This window comes from Lonchura striata, chromosome Z (genome assembly GCF_046129695.1).
Source record: "Lonchura striata isolate bLonStr1 chromosome Z, bLonStr1.mat, whole genome shotgun sequence".
In the NCBI taxonomy this organism is placed as follows: Eukaryota; Metazoa; Chordata; class Aves; order Passeriformes; family Estrildidae; genus Lonchura; species Lonchura striata.
In genome coordinates this window covers 22,368,369-22,389,822 of record NC_134642.1, presented here as the reverse complement: position 1 = coordinate 22,389,822, position 21,454 = coordinate 22,368,369, and the positions used below count along the sequence as shown (strand labels likewise).

General features: G+C 37.8%; 1 protein-coding gene across 1 annotated transcript in view; it reads right to left on the bottom strand.

Moving 5' to 3' along the window:
• The window catches only part of LOC110473153 (ADAMTS-like protein 1), a 309,111-nt gene extending 291,195 nt beyond the window's left edge, over positions 1-17,916 (bottom strand). Inside the window, exon 1 of the mRNA XM_077790007.1 lies at positions 17,815-17,916. Within this exon, the coding sequence (XP_077646133.1) occupies positions 17,815-17,886 (72 nt within the window). The 5' untranslated portion in view covers positions 17,887-17,916. The remainder of the gene's footprint in view (positions 1-17,814) is intronic.
• Between the last annotated feature and the right edge of the window lie 3,538 nt (positions 17,917-21,454).

The window sequence follows — 21,454 nt, the reverse complement described above, 5'->3', positions numbered from 1 at the left end:
AAAAATTGATTTGGCTACTCCTGGCAGGTGAAGTAAGATATTTTATTACAAAAATGATAAATCTTTTGGCTCTTTCTTTCAATAAATTGATTTTATGAAATAAAGAGTGATAAGCAAATTTTATCAAGTATAAACAGCATTTATTATAAATAATAACTCATGGCCCTAGAGAAAATGCTCTTGTGATTGATTGCAGCAGCTAAATCCCTCGAGTGGCTTACAGCATATTCACATTGGGATCATCTATTGTACAGTCCATATGCTAACTAGATAACTGCCTAGTGTGGAAAATTTATAAAGTTAAGGCTAATGAAAGCAGGGGGTTTTGCTGGATTTATTTTTCACTGCAGAGATGATGTAAATGGAGAGCAGCACATGGCATGTCTTCAAGGGAGCTAACCCTACCTAATTCAAAGATACCACTCCCAAAAAGCAAAGGGTATCTCTGTTTTCACCTTCAGAGTGCAATTGGGAGAAATAAAATACAAGCCAGAAAACACAGTTTGCCTGCACATGGCACCAGTACAGTTCCCAGAAGTGAGCACTTCCATATTGCAGAGCACAAGGACACAGTGACTGAGCAACAGACAATATTGATTCAAAGCTACTCCAGCAAGTGAATGCTCTCAACAAGAGTTGCTGTTCTGGTGTCCCAAAAGGGTTTATGCAGCCCATGTAATTCAGGCAATGGTGCAAAAACAAAATACCAGAAGCCCATATGGAAATGCCAATAAAAAGCAAACCTACAAGACCCTCCCAGCTATCATAGCAGTTATTTCTATGCAAACCTGTTATGGGAGCAACTTGCTTCCAACTCCCTGGGCTGAGTCAGCACTTTGATTTCACTTTTCAATAGTGAGTTTATGGATCTTGACTCTGCTGACATTTGTTTCAGAGAGGAAAAAGAAAAATGGTCCATAAAGTTTCCAAAAGCTGCAAAGCAAAACCAGGAATGCTTGTGAGAAAATTGAAAGCAGATTGCTGGGTGGACTCAACTGCCAGGGATCTTGAAGCTGGTAGGCTCTGCTATTACCAGGTGTTACTACAGAAATTACTCTAAACATATGCTACTAGGTCACTAGTAGCTCACAGATAATTAGGTCTGAGGAAGCAGGAAGAAAGCACTGGCTTAGTATGCTATCACAAAATGACAGTGTGACCATGTTAACCTTCCATCATGAAGAAGACTGCATGTCATCAAATAAGAAGAATTTCTCATTTGGGTGGTTCAAGATGTCCAGACATACCTTATTCAGGAAGCATCACCAGTTCCCATACACAGAATACTGAAATAAGCTACTTTTCTAGATAGACAGTCTATATTGAATTAATGGAAAAATTGTGAATTTTGGAGGGAGAAAACAATATTCTTTACCTTTCTTTTCACGCTTTAGCACATTACTATTTTCTTCTCTAATCTTTCAGTTGTGCTGTGCCAAATATGTTATGAGGTAATGTTTGCTTCAGACAAGTCTTCAGTTCTAGTCATCTGTCAAAGGAAAAAGTCAAACAGTGGTGCTACTTCCACACCTGGTCCTTGAACAAATCTATGGTACTGTATCTCCTTAGCACCTTACAAATGAATTATCATTTGCTTGCATTGGAAAAGCAATGGAGGAGATCACATTGAAAAGCATTCCATCCATCTTTGTCAAGAGATATACTTGAACACAAACCTGAAGATATTAAAATAGCTCTTCCTTACTATTTTATCTGAGCCAAAGACATTCCTCCTCAAGCTGTCTTACGGCTGACTGAACTCTCCACAAAGAATGGAAGGAACTTACATGTTGTCAATTGACAACACTATTGTCTCTCATCCCTCCTAAAGTTTGGCTGGATAGTGACTTTACAGTGATGTCTGGCAGTGTTTAACCAGTACTCCTTCCTCCTGAAGCTCCACTCATACAATAAGATTGTACAAATAATTCTAATTTCTTTCTATTTGATATTTAGAATCATGGATGGGAAGGGATCTTTAGAAGGCATCTAGTCAGGGCCTCTGTGATTGAGAAGGGACATCTTCAACTAAACTAGGTTGCTCAAAGCCCCATCCAACCTGGCTTTGAACACTTAAAGAGATAAGGTATCCACAACTTTTCTAGGCAACCTGTTCCAGTGCCTCATCACCTTCGTTGTAAAAGAATTCCTTCCTTACATCTAGTCTGAATCTACCCTCTTACAGGTTAAAAACATTACCTCTTGTCCTATCACAGCTGACACTGCTAAGAAGTCTGTCCTCATATTTCTTCCAGGATGCTTTTAGATACTGGGAAGCTGCTGTTACATCTCCATGGAGCCTTCTCTTTTCTAGGCTGAACTCCTCCAACTCTCTCAGTTTGTCTTCATAGGAGAGGTGCTGCAGCACTCTGGCTGTCTTTGTGGACATCTCTCTAGCAGATCCACGTAGTTTTTGTACTGAGAGCCCCAGACCTGAAGGCAGTATTCCAAGTGGAGTCTCACAATTGTAGACCAGAAGGGACAGAATCCCCTCCGCAGCCCTGCTGCCCACACTGTTTTGGATGTTTTGGATGCAGCCCAGGACACGTTTGGCTTTCTGGGCTGGGAGTGCACATGGCTGGGTCACATCCAGCCTCTCATCCACCTGCACCCCCAGTCCTTCACAGCAAGGCTCTTCACAATCCCTTTACTCCCCAGACAGCATTTAGCTCACATGCAGGTCAGAAGGACCTTTCAGGTTGTTCAAAAGTAGCAATGAAGAGCATATTCAGATCAAATTCAGGAAAATATAGTATTACAAGAACTGTTCTGTTCACCATTATTTTATCAGCGCTATCCTTTGGGGAATATATGATATATGAAAATTAATACACCTCTTAACAGATTACCTCTGTAAAAGAAGAAAATATCAGAATCACATATTGTTACTGCCAGACTGATTAAAAGCACTATTTAGTAGTTTTCAAATAAATCTGCATTTTCTTAGTCTATAAGTCTTCCATAAAAGTGACTGCTGGACACCATATTACTGAATAACATTAAAATGAGTACTTACAGAGTGCTCAACAACTTTGGCACTTCAAAATCATGATTTAGTTTAATGTATTAAAATTATCATTTCATTGTATATTTTCTTGCAGCTAGAGGCAGGGAAAAAAAACTTATTACAGAAATATGCATGTTCATTTTGATAAACAAGCTTTGTTTTCCATATCCTTCAGAAGTAAGCCATTTTTCATAAACATAAAATCCATCTAAATTTGCACATCATCTATATATACTTTTATAGAAAAGAAAATTCTTAAGACTCACTCTGTCCTCAGAATTTTTAAGCACTCACACATATATAAATTATATATATGCACATTCCTTTAAAATGTGTTGTTAGGAGGGGCATGCAGTTTGTCTTATTTATTTTACTTGAAAAAGGCCTCTGCTAAATTCTGAACCAACAAGGTCACAGAACATGCAGCACATGCTGCTCTGGAGCTAGATGTACACACCATACATGGTGATTTTGGCATGTTGGCTCAGTCAGCTCTTAGAAAAGCAAAGGCTTGTGGTGGTTTCCCCAGCTAATAGTCCAATAAATAGAAAATCTTTCCCTGAAAAATGAAAGTAAGCATGCTTAAAGAATTACAGAAAAATGAAAAATACAAATAATACATTATTTTACTTTTTATAGTTGCTTCAAGTCAAATCTAGCCTACTAGTCTTCAAATTGCCTAGTACTTCTTAATTTCAGCAGCAGAGTACCTAAAAACAGACTAGTAATTGTGAAACACTGATTCATTAAAGTTCTCAATGTCCTTGAATGAAGTGGTGATGTTACTGAATGCTGTTATCTCCTTGACTAGCTGATCTAAACAGTGTCTCTATACAATGCAGGATAGTTCCCAAGAAGTAACATGTGTAAACCTGCTTTTCTGCTTTCCCACCTACTAAAAATGACATCATATGTCTTACAGGGTCAAAATATGCATCTTTGGCTAATTGCCCACATTCTGGAATGTGTACTTCACTAGTTTTATCTAATTTATCCCTTTGTGGTTAAATTTATCTCCTACTGATACAGACATCATACAGAATTCCTTATATGATCATATACTTAATATTTGGGCAATCAACACATGTTTTTTAGCCATATGCAGTTTATGAACAACTCTCTTGCAGTGCTACCAGCTAATTCACATGAGTAGCAGCAGACCTGCACTAACGTGAGCACTACTGTGTAATTCAGCTTCCTGATGGGTGAAAGAAAACCCCAGAATCCAGCAGGCTTCTAGTCTCAGCGCTGGCCCAAGACAGGGTCCTTGAGGAGTCACACACTCCCTTCTCAGCTCTGCTGACCAAAGTTTCTGGGATGTGTTTGTTGCTCTTAGCTACAAGAAGAGCTTAGTATGTGACCCTGAAGTAGTGAAGCTGCCACTACCATCTCCCATTTTAAACAACCTTATTGTAAAGCAATCCTATGTCCTGTACCATACCAAAATATCTCACCTTCTGTAAGGGGAGATAGTATTTCTTTTGAGCAACAATATGTAATAAAAAGTAAGAAATCTTGGGTCAATATATTGATATCTTGCATGGCTGATGTTTAAATTTCAACACAAATCTCTGTATGGTTGCAGATCCTTTGGGAAATATTCTATTGTGTAGATAAAGGAGAAGGTGAGGTTAAAATAATAAACCCACTTCTATTCCTAACTGCAGAGTCCCATTTTCATTATATGTAGCAAATGTCTACAAAAGTATGTTAGATTATGACTAACGCTAATATAATTTTCACTTATTTTCCCTCAGATACATTAAAAAAAAGACCAAAAGCAGACACAAAGCATCATCAAATAATAACAATTTGTGTATAATTTCTGTGTCTTCTTTTTCTAACCCTCTAGATTGTCTGTCTGATTTTATTGCTCACCTATATGCCATTCTACTGTATCTATTACTCTCTATTGTAATGTTTTCTCATCACTGCATTTTTCATGTATAGGCATATATCTATATTTCCCCTGCAATTACTGTCTTGATGGTGACTTTGACCCACAATGTGGTCCTCTTTTTTCCTCTAATCATAGGATTTAAGAAAGAGACAAGCCATAACCTTCTAATTTTTAGTTCTCTGGGACAGGACACTGTATTAAAAAATGTAAGAAAGCAAACAGGAAAAACGCCTTCTCTAAACTCCTGTGAAATTGTGCTACTGTTGGGATGACAGTAGAGATACCAGTAACAGGAAAAACTTCAGCAGAGAAAATAATGTCAATGTTGCAGAATTTGAGTTTTCAAATACTGCTGGATTAAAATACCACATAATTCATATCTGGATAAATCAATTATAAATGTGGTTCCTCAATGACCATTCATTTATTACAGGTTATGATTATCAATCCAGTTGTCTTTAGATTTTTTTTATGTTCTAAATTCTAACATAATAAGAAAACTCTGAACAGTCCTTGAACAGGACTATGACAGTTCCTGAAAGAAACAACAACAACATTTTTTTTAAACAAAATGCACTCACTGGTAACTTGCTTTGATTAGAAAACAAAAGATTAATGGAAGATTCAAAAAGGATTAATTTGCTGTTAGTATGTTATCTGTCATGCTTCTCTTTATTGAACAAAATGCAGTTACAAAGAAAACAGATCTAATTATCCAAATCACTCTAAAGAAGCTGCAAAAGACTAACAAAATTAATTATTGTATGGAAGGTTATGATCACATTAATCAAGACAGCCAGTTTCAAGAGCCTATGACAGTGGATAATAATAAAGCTGTAAACAAGTTATGTACTAAAAGCAATTACCTGACATACAGAAGAGATCCACTTAGGGATACTTTTGCTTGGAAGGGCTATGAGAAAAGGTCTGGATAAAATCACACAAGTGGCTCATTTCAAATAAGAGACCAGTTTCAGAAAGCTCCATCACATGCTTACCACCACAAACCCCCCTGGAAATTATAGACATGTATCCTTTGTATCTAAGTATCTAAAGTATCTAAGTACACAAATTGGTACACTCCATGAGGGAAAACTGAACATATCATTGGCACCCCTACAACAAAGAATTTGTTAAATGGAACACGCCAGATAATCTTGAAAAAAGGAAAAGGATGATGACCCAAAAATCTGGAAGTGGCTTCTGAATTAGGAAAAATTACACACACAAGAACAAGGAAAGTTATTCAAGTAAGCAGTAACACTTGCACATGCAGCTCAACATCCTTCAATCCATGGCAAACATCCAGAGCTTCAGAAAAATGTGGGTGGGGGAACAAGGGAAGGGAGAAGTAAATAACGAGAGGATGTGAATAATTCTTCCAAGATTCTATAGATATGTAACTTGTCATCCTGTTAGGTTAAGAAGCAACAAAATCCTCACTGGTTTTGTATAATTAATATCATTAAACATTTGTATCAAAATTTGCTCTCAGCAAGATATACTATGTTACTGTAGGAAAAATTGTTTATTTTTGCTGGTAGTCTTGAAGTAGGAGGTGAAGAAGAGATAGAAGCATTAGAAAACAGAGTGCAATGGTTATAGCAATTCTGTGAAAATAAGAGACTTCCAACATTAAACTAATCCCTTTCCTCTTCCTTCCTTCCTTTCTTTCTTGATCTAATAAATGAATTGGTAGCCAAGAGAAGCCCAAGTCTAAAATGCACATCAGAATAAATAAATGTTTAGTTAAAGGTCTGAAAAAAAAAAAATAAAAGGAAATACTTGCCTCAAAAGATTAAAGGACACCATAAGAAGTTAAGTGTTTATCATATTAAAGACCCAATTACCTTCTCAGTTAATTGCTTCTTTCCATGCTTGATTCAAAACTCTTTGCCAATGGGCAATATATTATTGCATATAACTATTCAAAACATTTCCAGTGAGATTTCTGTGCCTGTTCATTAATGTTGCTAGAAGAATTCCTTAAGTGAAAATCCAGGGTTATCCTCTATTCTGTTTTCATAACTTCCTCTGAACCATCCCTTTACAGATTTTTTTTCCATTTTCTCTTTCTTGGAAATGAAAGTATATTTTTGCAAGTACTGTAGTATGAAGATAACCTTGCTAAAACCCTGGTTTTGCAAGCATTTGTAATAGGTATGGCAAAATTTATGGCATAGATACCAAATTTAAAGAAACTCTTTCAAAGAAGCACCTACAGCACCTCTATTCAGGAAATGGTACAGAATGACTTTTTGTTTGCTTTCTTTGTTCTGCTTAAACGCAAAAAAAATACTTCTTTGCTTTTCTTCAGTAGTTTACCATTGGAGGTAAGAATAATAAACATAGGTTACTTATGTTCATTTAATATTGTGATTCATATAAATAGGATTTTTAAAGGCAGATCTATCCTCTTTGACTGAGTAATTAAAAACAGTACTCTATATTTAATTTTCATAACCCAAGTTGTGAAAATACTTGTTGCTACTGAAGACAAACGCAATCTCAAATGTCATATTGGCTATATTGTATATGTATATTGTAAATGTCATATTGGCTGTATTGTACATAATTATTTGAAAATAATTTCAGATTATTTCTGCCTTATTCTGCCTTTAAAAACTCGAATTTCATTCTTTTGTAAATGAATTTTTACTTTTACTTTTGCGTCCAATAACCATCAGCTTTCAATGTCCTGCAATGATTCCCTATTTACCAGATTGTGTTAAAAATATGAAAGACATGTTTCTTCTGCTCACCTATGAGAATGTCAATGGAGAATTTCTACCTGTTGCTGACTGGAAAGGAACAATTCCAAACATTCACCATTTGAGGCTCAATAGATGTTTGCTTTCCTTTATTTAAAGGGAAAAAAATAGCAAAAACAACCAACCAGCCAACCAAAAAAAACGCCAAAACCAACAAATCAAAAAAAAATTTGTCATGACCACATCTTTTGCTGCACTCCTCAGAGACATGACACAAGCTGAAGTGATTTGAAGCTGTAGCCTAACCCCAGTAATTTAATTCTCTCACTATTGTTGTATGGGAGAACCCTTCAATTTCTCAACAAAATGATATGCGATTTCTAAAAAACAAGTGGCATTGAAAGGAGGAGGGAAAGGCTGGCCTCTTAAAAAGTTAACAAAAAAATGTTCTCGTTTAGTTCTTAGCGTTGAAGGAGTTTTTTCAAATCTCTATTGCTCACTCTTTCACAACTTTTAATTCAGCATCTAGTAAAGAAGATGATGTTAAACATAAACAACAACCAAATTAAAAATTCCACAATTTCAGAATCCACATATTTAGACTAAACACGCACAAAAACATGCCTTACCAGCGATGTGGGAAGCATATCCAGGCTGCCATGTGACCATATATTCTTGTAGTCATTCTAGCACACACTGAAGATGTTTTGCACTTTCTTAAATTTTACAATTCAGTGTAAGTTTTTTGTCGTTCTCAGAGGTACAAGTGTACATCCCAGTGCTTTTAAGAAACTAGGATTCTTTGAATCCATAGGCGCCATTCTATCTTCATCTCATAGGACTATCTGAATTTTTCAAATCATAGCAGTTTGCAACAAGTCTTTCATCCTGACATTTTGAAATGCAAACCACTATAAACCAGCAAAAATATGAACAGCATGAAATGTTTTTTTATGTACTTCTATGAGTTTAAAAACAAAATCCTCCTGCCCTGCTAAAATGGGATGCAGGAGAAAAAAACATGTTGTAAACATTATTTTGGCCTTAAGATATGTGATGTTCTGTGCTTTTTATGCAATCAAGAACCCATTCTCAATTCCAAGTTTATAACAGATGCTGCTATTCAGACAAACACTTCTACTGCAATTATTGCAAATATACCAAAATCTCAGTTTGAAAATTTAAATACAGTTATCAGGTTCGATATTCCCACTTCTGATCTTGGTCACAATAAGGTGCCTGTATTATACAGACAAACAGCTAGACAAATACATAAATATGAAGAATTGTAGATGGAATTTTTCATGGAAGTGGTGTCTCCAGATGAAAAGATGTACTGTCAGTCCTTTGGTTTCTGTCTCCTGTATTTTAGCTACGCTGCAAAGAGTTGACAAAAGCATTATGGCACAGTATTTAAACACTGGAAGCTTCTTCCTAATTTTTGTTCTAATTTTTGCTTTCCAGACCATGATTTTACCCAGCATTCCTGACAAATTTATCAGTAGCTGTAAACTTGGTAAAAGCTGAATATCATTACTAAAACAGGGATAATGATGGCAAGAGCACTGAGAAAGATTTTGAAGGGCATCTTTACACAATGCAGACTTTGGGGAGGAGACATATAATCTTGTTATTACAAGTAAGAAAAATGCTGCCAGGAGATGCTTAGTTGACTCTCAGAGCTGTCATGTGGAAAAATCTAACTTCAACTATTTTAAACATAATTTTCAGGTGTTAATCCTATAATCTGAAAACATTCAGCTAGCAAAAATGCAGCTAGCAGACATTCTGCCATTAAAACCTGTGCTTTTCACAGTAGTTATTTACATTGTGATTTCTTCTGAATAACTTTGTCAAGGACTAGGTTGTGCTATGTGCTTCCTAAAGAACATATAAATTCCTGCTTCAAAACCTTATAGAAATATAAAAGACACATGAAAATATAGTTTCATCTCTGTTTTACAACTAGAAAAGCCATATAAAGAATGCAAAATACAGTGTACATTAGAAACATTAGAAATTCAAGACCTCATCTTGATCCTGTGGCAGGATCTACAAACAAAATATCCCCTTCTGTGAGTAGGTTCATATGGGGACAGGAAGAGGTAGAAGATTTTTAAGAGGAAAAGGAAAACTAGCCTGGCCATAATTTCTTGAAAAAATATTTCAAATTCATGGAAAAAAATTAATTTATATCAACATGTTTGAGAACAGCTCCCTTGGATTTTTTGGGTGATGGGGGAAGTGCAGAAACTTCTTCCTGTTTGATGAATTCTGCTGTATTTCTTCGTCTGAACAGCAATCAAGCATCAAGTCTTCCTGGGATTTTTTTCCTTTATATGTCTTTTCTAGGAGATAAAATCATTCTTCACTGCATGGCTGCTCAGGGTCAAATAGATTTCTCTGCAATACGAAGTTACTGCAATAAGAAGTCTAAGTTAGCTTTCCAAATTATATTGGAAACTAATAGCACTTGAGTAGCCCCTGTGCTCAGCTTCCTTGCAGAGCCCAGTCATCAAATAATAAATCCTTTCTACACTACAAACTCACTATAATTTAACCAGGGCAGGTATGTTTAAAATTTGAATTTACAATCACTGTTTCCAACAGACATACATCAGGAAAATTGAATAAATAAAACAATGCAAGGATAATACTATTTCCTGGTCTTTAACTCAAAGCCTCAAATCAAATAGTTATTGTTTCACTATGCTCATTTACTCTTGAAATGTAGATCCCTGTTAAAAAAAAAAATTCTTTCTCCATTTCCACTATCCTACCACAACATACTGTAGCAAAGCCCATAGAAATAAGAAAGAGTTTATCATCTCAGCTCAGTAATTTCTTTGGGAGTTAGTGTAAGTCAGGATGAGTGTGGCTACCCTCTAGCTCATCTGAAAAAAACCACTAAGAGAAATAAAATAAAATCAAATAAAAGATGCAGCCACACAGGAGTAGTGTTTGGCTTTTCTGTTACATAGTAGTGTCATTCTTATGCAAAATGTCTTTCCTTCATGTCAACTCTTCACAGAATACAAAAAAAATTACAGTGCAATGGAAAACTGGTTTCTGCAGCCCCCTAAGTTACACAGAATGGCACTATTATTTTAACAATGTCAAAGTCCAAAAGCAGGTCATTCTATTTCTTGCAATACTCATGCCTGTTTAATCAAGTCAAAACAATTACTGGCAGTTTTGTATAAATCCACTTTTCCATTCTTAAGTATCTTTTGGAAGAATATAGGTATATAGGGCCAGTTTAAAAAAAAAAATATAGGTACAGATTAAAATTCTGGAAAAACTTGGTTGAGTCGAAAGCAGCAGGATCAAACAACACTCCACAAGCCATATCTGGGACTGGTGTAATGCCATTATTTATGACATCTAGCCATATAGAATTATGAAAAATCTGAAGCATAGATACAAGAATAAGCTTTGTTTAATTCCTCTGATGGATGTTATTGGCCAAGACAATCCTGCTAGATCACCCCCTCCATTCCTGCACCAGTCTTGAACTGGTGTGTAAGCAGCACATATAATACTGCTTTTGTGCACTCAGTAGAACATACTGAACAAACAGGCTTTCTGCAGTTCAGCAGAACACATTGTTGTAACACAATTTCACATATATATGTTCAGTCCAAGTGATGCATCATCTTTTTTTATCTCCTTTATTTTCTTCTTCCACTTGAAGAAACGTAACTGTGTCCAACAACACCAGTGATGTAGTCATCCCAGAATGTATTCTAGGATAACTTCTGTAGTTCCAATAGATGTATTTCCAAAAGGCCTTGAATGCCTCTTTGCTTTCCACTTCTCCCCCTCTTGGTAGCTTTCCTTGCACATACATGTTCAACAATTATGCTGACTGCACATTTCTCTCAAAAGGAATAAAAAATATACCCTTAAGACTGGAAAGGGTGTTAAGAGTTTAATTAAATTTAATAGGGGCATGACTCAGATGCACTCAGATGGCACAATTCACCAAGCCTTGTAAATGGCATGTTACTTTGCCATTGCACTGTTTACTGCAACAGAAACATCTTGCTTGCAGGTAGGACAGAACTGCAAATACAGAATGCAAAGTGCCTTAAGGTGTGGAAAACAGCATGTACCCATGCTATACAGGAGCTGTTATAGGAGGATTTAAAGTACAGGACCAGAAGCATACAGGGAATACTGTAAAATAGTAAAGTAGAGCAAAATTCAGCTGATCACTTGCTAGTCTATTCACCATACATCATCCCAGTAGAAGACTTCATCACATTTCATTATCTTCTAGATCACAAGCAAGGCATATTTTACTGTGTTTTTCATTAAAAAAACCAATGCAAACAAAAATTCCCAAACAAACAAATGAAAGAAAGGACACTGAAGAGTAAAATTACTGAAGTGTGGGAGTGTGGATTACAGTGAAAAATGATTTTTTTTTTCTTTTTAATGTTAAGTGAAAGTCTAAGAAAAGACTTAAGAAGAACATTCAATTTCTAACCAAGATTTTCAGAAATCCTGATATAAAACACAGGCCTATCTGATAGCCACACAGAATTCCTTAATCCTAGGGAAAAACTAGCAGGAATAATTTACATCCTCTGAGGTTCCATAAAGTTCTAGTAGTGTTCACTTTGTGCACCCAATGTGAACTTCTACGCCAAGAACAGAGATGCATTTAAATTTTAAGTTTAATTTTAATTTTAATTTCTATTCTGAGAGAAGCAATTTACAGGGGTATGAAACTGGAACATGATACTAGTAATCTAATCCAGATTACCAAAAATTATACCTCCACTTTTTGAGGAACATATTCATTAAACAATTCTGCCATCACTCATCACAGGATATTCCCTGTCTGTAGTTAATTTTATGGTAGCATTATCAACCTGATCATTGCAGGAAATATTCATAAAAAGGGAAGTATTTTTAAACCTGTGAAATCTGGCACTTATAACTAAATGAGGAAAGAGATAAAATTTCAAATCAGATAGATACCACGGAAATATAGTTTTTCTTTTCCCTTTATCTTCAGGAGGCAAAAGAGGAGTTTATTGGGGTCAGGAGGAACTACAGAGATCTTGTCAGAAACTGACAAGACCAGTACAATCAGAACAGTGCTAAAATATTCCCATCCCCTCTCTTTATCTCTGAACCTGTTGTAGCTCTTTTTCAATCTGCAGTAAGAATTCACAAACCCCTGGTTCACCCTTTTGTACATATGACTGCTGTAGGATCCACATGTAATAGCATCTTGTGAATAACCTGAATTTGGTGCAACAGGAGAAGAGGAAGTATCACTTCGTCCCCTGCACATATTCACATATGCACATATTCACATATGGCCTGTGAAAATGTGTAAAAATGCTGAGGGCTTAAATCTCTAGTGAGCTGCAGGCTATGAATGCTCAGAAATCGGTAACTTAAGCAAACTTATTCCCACTTTCATAATTCCAGAAATTGACATCTCCAGTGCAAGTCCTTTCTCTTGCTAAATATTTAACTCTTCTTCACAAAGAAACTAAAGGGACTTAAGGTTTTCATGAAAACAAGTTCATGACAACCGTTTTAAATTTAATTTTTTCTCGTACACCTGAATTCTCAGAAATGGCAATAGTTTTGTATTAATCTTTCCTAAAAACAGTCAGTTGAAGCCAGGTGTACTTACTACAGGTTGAAGTTAGCCCACCATGGTAAAAAGCTAGCCCAAAGTGTTTTCTTAAAGTAAAGAGCAGCTCTGCAGGAAAAGATTTGGCACACAAAACTGATGATTAGCCAGCAACATTTCCCCTGCACTAGAGAAGGCAAATGTTATCCTGGTCTGCAATAATGAAATGATTGCCACTAGTCTGAGGGAGATGATCCTTCCCACCAAACTCAGCACGGATGAAGCCATGCCTGGAGACTTGTGCCCAGCTCTAGGCTCTCCAGCACCTGAGAGAGAAGGACATAAGGAGTCCAACAAATGGCCACAGCGCCGATGGGGGGACTGCACTGGCAGGCTGAGGGGCACTGTGCAGCCTGGAGAAAGGCAGGCTTGGGGAGATTTTATTAATGTATATAAATAGCTGAAGGAAGGGTGTAAAGAAGACACAATCAGGCTCTTTCCAGTGGTGCCCAGTAACAGAATATGAGGCAATGTTTACAAACTGTAACATCGGACATTCACGCTGGCCTTTAGAACATTCTGAGAGTGAGCTCTGGAATAGGTTTCCCAGAGAAGTGGTGGAGTCTCCTTCTCTGAAGACAGTCAAAAGCTGCCTGGACATGATCCTGGGCAATTGGCTCTGTGGAACCCTGTTTGCCTAGGGGAATTGGACAGGATGATACCTAGAGGTTTCTGCCAACCTTATTCAGACTATGATTCTGTGATTCTAATTGGAAGGGAAGGACGAAACAACAGGATGTTGAATATATCAGATGATTATGTAAAAAAACACCTTACTGTGATTTTTTGCCTCGAGTTAACAATATAACCAAGAACATTTGATCTATTACAAATCCCAAAAGAAAACTCTAGTCCTTAAAGTAACAAAAGTTTATTTAAACCTTCCACAGAAGATTAAACTACACCTGAGTTTGCTCATATTTAATATTGCCAGCCATACTTAGGTTCATCAATATAATTTTGATCACAATGCTTCCAAGATTTATGAAAAATACACTACAGAATTGCTTTTATGGGTACAAAACTGCTTTCAAGATGATCACACATGAAGCAAGTAGGGGCATGGAGTTATTTTAGTGCTAGCTGACTAATACATATAAATACAATACTTGTATCCTAATATTTTGTCCTATTCTCATGTTTTTCCTGCAGTTTTATCCTAAATTACTCCTGATGGAAGCATTTAGATCCTCTTACTATAATATGGTCTGTTTTTCGAAGGTAGGGAGTGTGTTTTTATTTTCAGTATCTTTGGCTTTATTTTCAACTTTGGCCAGTAGAAGAGGAAGTTATAGTCTTCTCTGGACAATGGAACAAAACTCAATGAATCTTCACTTGGTAAGTATTTTTCTGGGGAAGGATAAAGGTAACTGCTTATTATTAAGCAGCTATATTAATGTATTTTGTCATTACACGCAACTGTTTTAAAAAGATGCTCTCTTCTCCATATGACTATTTCCTGATACATGAAACACCACAACTTTACTTCCTTCTACCGTGTAACAGGTGTGGTGGATGTAAAAAGGGTACACTGTAGCATGCACAATGATGTAAATACAAAATAGAACAGCATATAGCAAATATGTGGCTCAACTAGTCTGAGATTATAATGGCCACCAAGCAAAATCTTTTTACCAATGACCTACATTTGCTTACACCCCTTCAAGACCTAAACCTACTCACCCTGACTAGCCTATAAAACACATGTGCACATGTGCATGAATCTCATACATGAAGTTTTAGGCAGAGAAAGAACTACATCTGCTACAGTAACTATTATGTACAATGCAATTTTAGATGCTAGTTTAGGTTCTTTTGTTGAGCTACTTACTATAATCACAGCCAAAAATATCTATTAAAAAAAATCCCTGTGAGAAGAATCACTCTAATAAAAGAAGTTCCACTAAAAGCCAATATATTCATTTTTAGACCAAAGGAAAAAAAAATATTAAAGAAAAAAAAAGTTGTAGACATTAAAAAGATGTGAAAAGATTAAGAAGATATTGAAATCCATAGAAACACTGAACTGAGAAGGCAGTACAAGCACATGTCAACAAGCAAATTTGTTCTTAATTCTAAAATAGAGCTCAAAGAGTTCAGACCTACATTTATTAATAGATTTTATTTATCACTACTGAAAAGAGCCAATTTGATCTAGTAAAAACTATTTTAAACTAGATCATAATAATTAAAATAGTATTTTTAAATAATAAAATAATTAAAATAATAATTAAAATAGTAATAACGACAACACATGAAGACTCATTTTTTTTCTCCTTAAAAATAATAAAAATAATTTAAAAAAAAGAAGGAAGGAAAGAAAGAAAATTATGAAAAGGATTTAATATGCTCTTTTGTCCTATACTTGGAAATGTTCAGAGTCAGGCTGGATGGGGCTTTGAGCAACCTAGCCTGATGGACGGTGTCCCTGCCCATGTCAGGGAATTTAGAACCAGATTATACTTAGGTCTCTTTCTATCAAAACCATGCTATGATAATACAGAATGATAGTGAAATATCATCCAAACCCTAAATATGAGCATTCATACTTAGTAAATGAGAAGAATAATTTTTCACCTTAATATAATCAGAATTTTAAATTAATAAATACAGCATTACAGAATTGCAGTTTGTTTATATAACACAGAGAGAGACATATACATATATATATGTACACACACACACACATATATACATACCTTCTTTAGGATACAGGCATATAGGCATATAACTTGTGGCTGCTCAGTGAAGCATAACTTTAATCCCCACTTATTTCACTATCTTGCATTACAAATGCAAGAAAGACAATGGGAGGTTTCCTGAGCTGATTATGTTCTTGGCCATAGGAAATGCTGTCCATGAGGACAACTGATTTTATTCACACTATCTGTGTGTAAATTTAAGGCAAGAGGCAGCGCCGAAATGCTATTTCAAGAGTAACACTATCTCAGTAAGTGTAAATGAAATTGTTGTGACTAAGTATCCAACATATAAGCCAGGGGAAGCTGCCTATGTCAGCTCCCGAGCCATTGCACTGCATCTCTATCACTCCACAATTTTCAAATGTAAATCTGAATAGTCTGTATTTGCTTGTAAAAAGAAATAAGGAGATATTTTAGTTCCTCACTCAGCAGAACTACTTGCAAGAAAGAGGGAAAGCAGGTGCACAGGGCCAGGATAAGCAGGAACAGAGAAGAGTGCCAAGGGAGATCAGCTCGATCTCTATCCTGGGAACAGAATTGCTGGCAGGATTAAAGGAAGTGGTAGATGAAGTTTCCTTTGCAGGATCACAGCTATTGCAATTCTAGAGGCCTGTATCAGAAAAGACAGCAGATGCCATTAGAGAGTGGTCTCTGTGGGCCAGTCTGGGCATCCTGAGGATACCAGTGCTCCAAAGCAACCTGCAGCATTTTTCAACAAATTTCCAGTGGCATAGTCCTGACCCAGTCCTGGCCACATGCCTTCAGGTGCAGGCTGGCATCACACTTCCTCCCTCATGGCATTCCACAGTTCTTGTGGATAGATTCCTTGCACAGAGCCCAAAGTGGTGCGATATCAGAAGGCAAAGCAATCTAACACAAAAGTTTCTCTATCAAAACAAATAACTTTACTCAGATGACTAGGCAACTTGCCCATGGATGTAGAGTTACTGTGGAGGTTCAAGAGAGGAGAAAACACATTTCATGAGCACAGAAGGCCAAAAATTCAAATACAGATAATTATATGTCTAAGTTTATTTCAAGTGACACTGTATCTTTTTTTTTTTTTTAATTATGGTATTGTTTTCTTGTGATATTTAAGATATTGGTCTAAATACAAAAATAGCATCATTACAGAAATGTGCTATTATTTATTTAAAATTCATCTTTGACATTTAGGAACCAAATCAAATAGGAACAATTGCAGAGAACCATGTTCACACCTTTTTTTCTTTAAGGCACAAACAAAGGTGAAAGTAAGTTCATACTTTGTCTCCAGAGGGGTAACTGGTGTATCCTCAGTGAGTATTTATTGTTGTTATTTTATTTTATTTTATTTTACTGGAGTCGGAAATAAAAGCTGGGCAATGGCACATTGATGAGTCAGCAAAAAAAAACCTACCTGTAAAGCACATTAGAGGATGCAAATTACACCCAAGGGAAACGCACTGACACGGCCCCGGCTTTCGGAAACACCCATGTGAGAAACGCAGGCGGAGATTCTAAGTTTCTCTGTGTCTTGGAGAGTATTTCCCCGCAGTGAAGCAGGCTGAGAACCTCACTCCCGACATTCGGAAAAGCTCAGGAACACCGCAACTTTTATAACGACCCCTCCATCCTGCCTTGCAGGGAGCGGGTGCGCCCGGCCGGGCTCACGGAGGGGTGCCAGCCCGGCAGCCGGCGGTGCCCGGCCCCGTGCGGGCAGGGCTGCGGCAGCCGGCACCACCTGCGGCCGAGGAGCGGCGGCCGCGGCAGCCGCAGGTGCGGACCTCTCTCCGCCCCAGCACGGCGGCACAGCGGCCCGGAGAGCAGGGCGGGCGACCCGCGGGCCCCCTTACCTGTGCGACGGCGAGGAGCCCCAGGGCGAGGGCGAGCGGGGCGGCGGTGCCCCGGCGCTGCCCCGCGGCCATCCTGCTCCGCGGCGCTCCGCCTGCCTCGGGCCGCCCCGGCGCCTCTGCGAGCGGCGCGGGGTGCGCGGCGCCGCCGGCCCCGCAGGGCAGGGAGGTGCGCGGGGCGCGGCCCCGCTGCCGGACGCGGCGAGGGAGGCGCGGAGCCGCCCACGGCGGTCCGCCCCCGAGGGTCCTCCGGGCAGGGGTGCGGACCGAGGGCGGGCGGGGCACACGAGGCTCGGGGAGCGATGGGTGGCCTTGGGGCGGGAGAGGACGGAGCGCACGGGCAGCGATAGGAGGTGCAGGCAGCGATGGCAACACAGAGCGATGGCAGGCAGCGAGGGCGAGGGTTCGACGTGTGGGAAGGGATGGGCGTCTGGGAAAGAATGGGGCACGCAGGCAGGCACAGAGCGTGCCGGCTGGAATGGGCGTTCCAGTCTGGGGCACACAAGCAGGCATGGGGCATGCAGAGAGGGGCGGTGTATGCAGGCGGGTATGGCTGTTCCGGCCTGGATGGTTAAAGCAGGAGCAGGGTATATTGGCAAGGGTGGCAAGCACAAGACAGGCAGGCGTAGCCAGTCATGCAGGTGCAGGGTGTGCGGATCCAGGGACGAGCCCCCACCTGCCGTGGGGTACCGGTGTGCTTTCTTTGACACGCTTGCCTACTAAGCCTAAGAGAGTTTCCAGGATATTAAGCTGAAATGTTGTAGTGCTGACTCCTGCTGCCCACATCTGCCTGGAGGTAAAGGTGGTTAGCCAAGGAAGCAAAGCCCCTTCATACAGCTAGTTCTCTCAGTTACCTTCAAGCCCTCACTTAAAGTTTTTGGCTAGTATCTACAACTCCATCATCTGCTAACACAACAGTCAAAATGTAAGCCATGACAAACAAGAATCTGACTAAAATTGTGTTGGCTGCTTGTAAAAGGTTCATGGCAGCTCCTGTATGTCTCTCGCAAAGCCACACAAAAATGTATTATTATTGCACATGTCCCTAAAGTTCTTACCATGACTCTATTTGAATGCTCACGCAGCATTCTGTGCACGTGTATTTAGATACTTGGACAATCCCTGGAAAATGTGCACCCCATTGACAAGCCAAATAAATATGGGAAGCAGCATGTGCGAGGACTAAAGACTGCCACATTTCCCTCCATCTTTTATTGCATTATGTGAGACATTGTTGACAAAGACTTTGCTCTGTACAAAGAAGGCATGGTGGGTTTGTGGCTCAGATATGCATGGAAAATCATAACTGCTCTTTCACATTGAGATTTATAACATCTTTCATTTGATAATTCTTTAAAACCTGTTAATTATACAACAAACAAACTCCATGATTAAGATTTTAGAAATGCTCTTTCAACTACAGCTATGTAAAGCATAGGTGCTTACATTGAAAACTGCTTGATTTTTCAAGTACACCAGGAATGCTCTGTGATTATGTATGACAGAAGATCTTCTAGAATTTTGGCTTTCTTTTTACAGATATATGGTTAGGAAAATACATAAACATTGTCCATTATCATTCTTGGTTTTAGGAGCATGGAATTATAGAAGTTAAGGCTCCTGTACATATAGTGTGGTCTAAAGTATGTCATAAATGCCGCATGATCTAAGAAAAAAAATTGGCTGAACAAAACATGGCTTTTTTATGTTTTTGTAATTTACAAAATTTGTCATGAATTTGTCAGGAATGAGATGTTTCCAAGTTTCATGTTGCAAATTATGCTTATCTTTTAAGAAATCAGGAGGACATTTCCTGGAATTTACAACTTTCTGAAGGGCCTGATGGTTCAAGGTAAAACCAAGCGATATGTTAATTGTCAAGAAATGTTTTATTGACAATTGTTACTACTTACATTATGAATTGTGTGTTGCTGGCATACAAAGGATAAGATTTCTCTATTCTCACACCAAATTTATAGCTACAATGTTGGAACTGTACCATTTTTGTCTAATAGCTCTGTAACAGTTGTGTCTACAGCAGTACAGTCATGAAATTAAGTAGTGAGGGAAGGGAGAGAGGTTTCTGAAAGTGTCTTCCTACTTAAATGGACTTTAAGATATTTAACAAATGTATGTTTAAGCATAGAAAAAAATTAACAGTACTTACAGAAGTATGGTTCATACTCTTTTGTGAGACTCACAACAATATTGCTAGGTGCAGTATAGCAAGTCCATACTGTCATCAGTTTAGGGCTCTGAGAAGATTTAGGAAAATGTAAGATCTTTTAAGAACTAAGAAAATATCAAGGCTTCATGTGTAGGGAGAGAATTACTCTCCTTGTTCAGAAAAACAACAAAAACAACCTGTGCATATCTTAACAACTTTGAAGATACTTTCAGCATTAGCCAGAAGATAATGTGCTTGGCAAGGATATGTTTTTCTCCATGTTTAGAATTCAAGCAGGCTACATCCATAGAAAATCTAACTTTTTTCCTCCCAGCACATTGCCATAGTATGATGTACAAGATAGGATTGTTCTGTGTCTCTTTCTCTTTTCTATATAAACAGGTTGTTTCCTGCAATGCATTTTTAAACACAGACTTGCAGTTATAAATTCATTTACATTTGCCTCCATTGCTCTCAGAATTACACAACATATTTGGCCAAAATTCACCTCTACAGTAGTGATGTGCCAGTGTTCTCAGTACTGTACAAAATTAATTCCAGAGGTTCAAGTTTTACATCAGCTCAAAAACTACAAAGGCAATGACATTTCCATTTATATATTCAGCACCCACTTATATGCTTTCATAACTAGAGCTTACATCAGTGAGGAGCAGTTTGTGTTCTAGGTATACAATCCTTTCCCAAATGTAGAATGTTGTGATAATTTGATCCTGCTTGGATGGTTGAAGGATTATGAATGTGGGAGCCTTGAGGTGTCTCACAGGGTATACAGTACAAGTTTTCCTTTCTTATCCTCTTTGGCTTGCAGATGACATAATGATTTTCAGTTTGTTTATTTTATTTTTTGTTTGTGTTTTATTTTATTCCACAGACAGATTTAACATAGGTACAGAGTAGGTGAAGTGCATCAAGAGGATTTTCAGATTCCTTTTCTTCTGTATTTTTAACTACATACTATTCAAAATAAGTAATAAGTAGCAAACATGATTTTTAAAAATAATTAATATCTGGCACGACTTTGACTTGAACCTTTAAGGTTAATTAAATAATAACCAGTGGAAGAAGCAGTTTACGCAGAAAACAGCAACGCTTGAAAAATAAAATTTGTTAGTGAGTAAAAAGTCTAATTTTTGAAAAGTTAATAATTTTCCTTAGAACATGCAGTTTTAATAGTGTATTCCATCCCAGACAGTGAAGCTGAAGGGGATTCAATCTCTATAAATATATTTTACCATAAATTACTAGAACAGTGAAGCAAACAGAAAACTGCAATCTTCTGCCTGTGCTCCCCTCCCCTCTCCTTTGACACTTTCTGTTTCCTCAAACAAACAAAGCATTTTTTTGGCTATTGTGTATGCATCTATCAGATATCACCTGTTGGCATCTGAGCAGGCAACCACCTTTTAACTATAGCTGTACTGCATCTTATTGTGATCTTTCTTTCAAGACATTGAG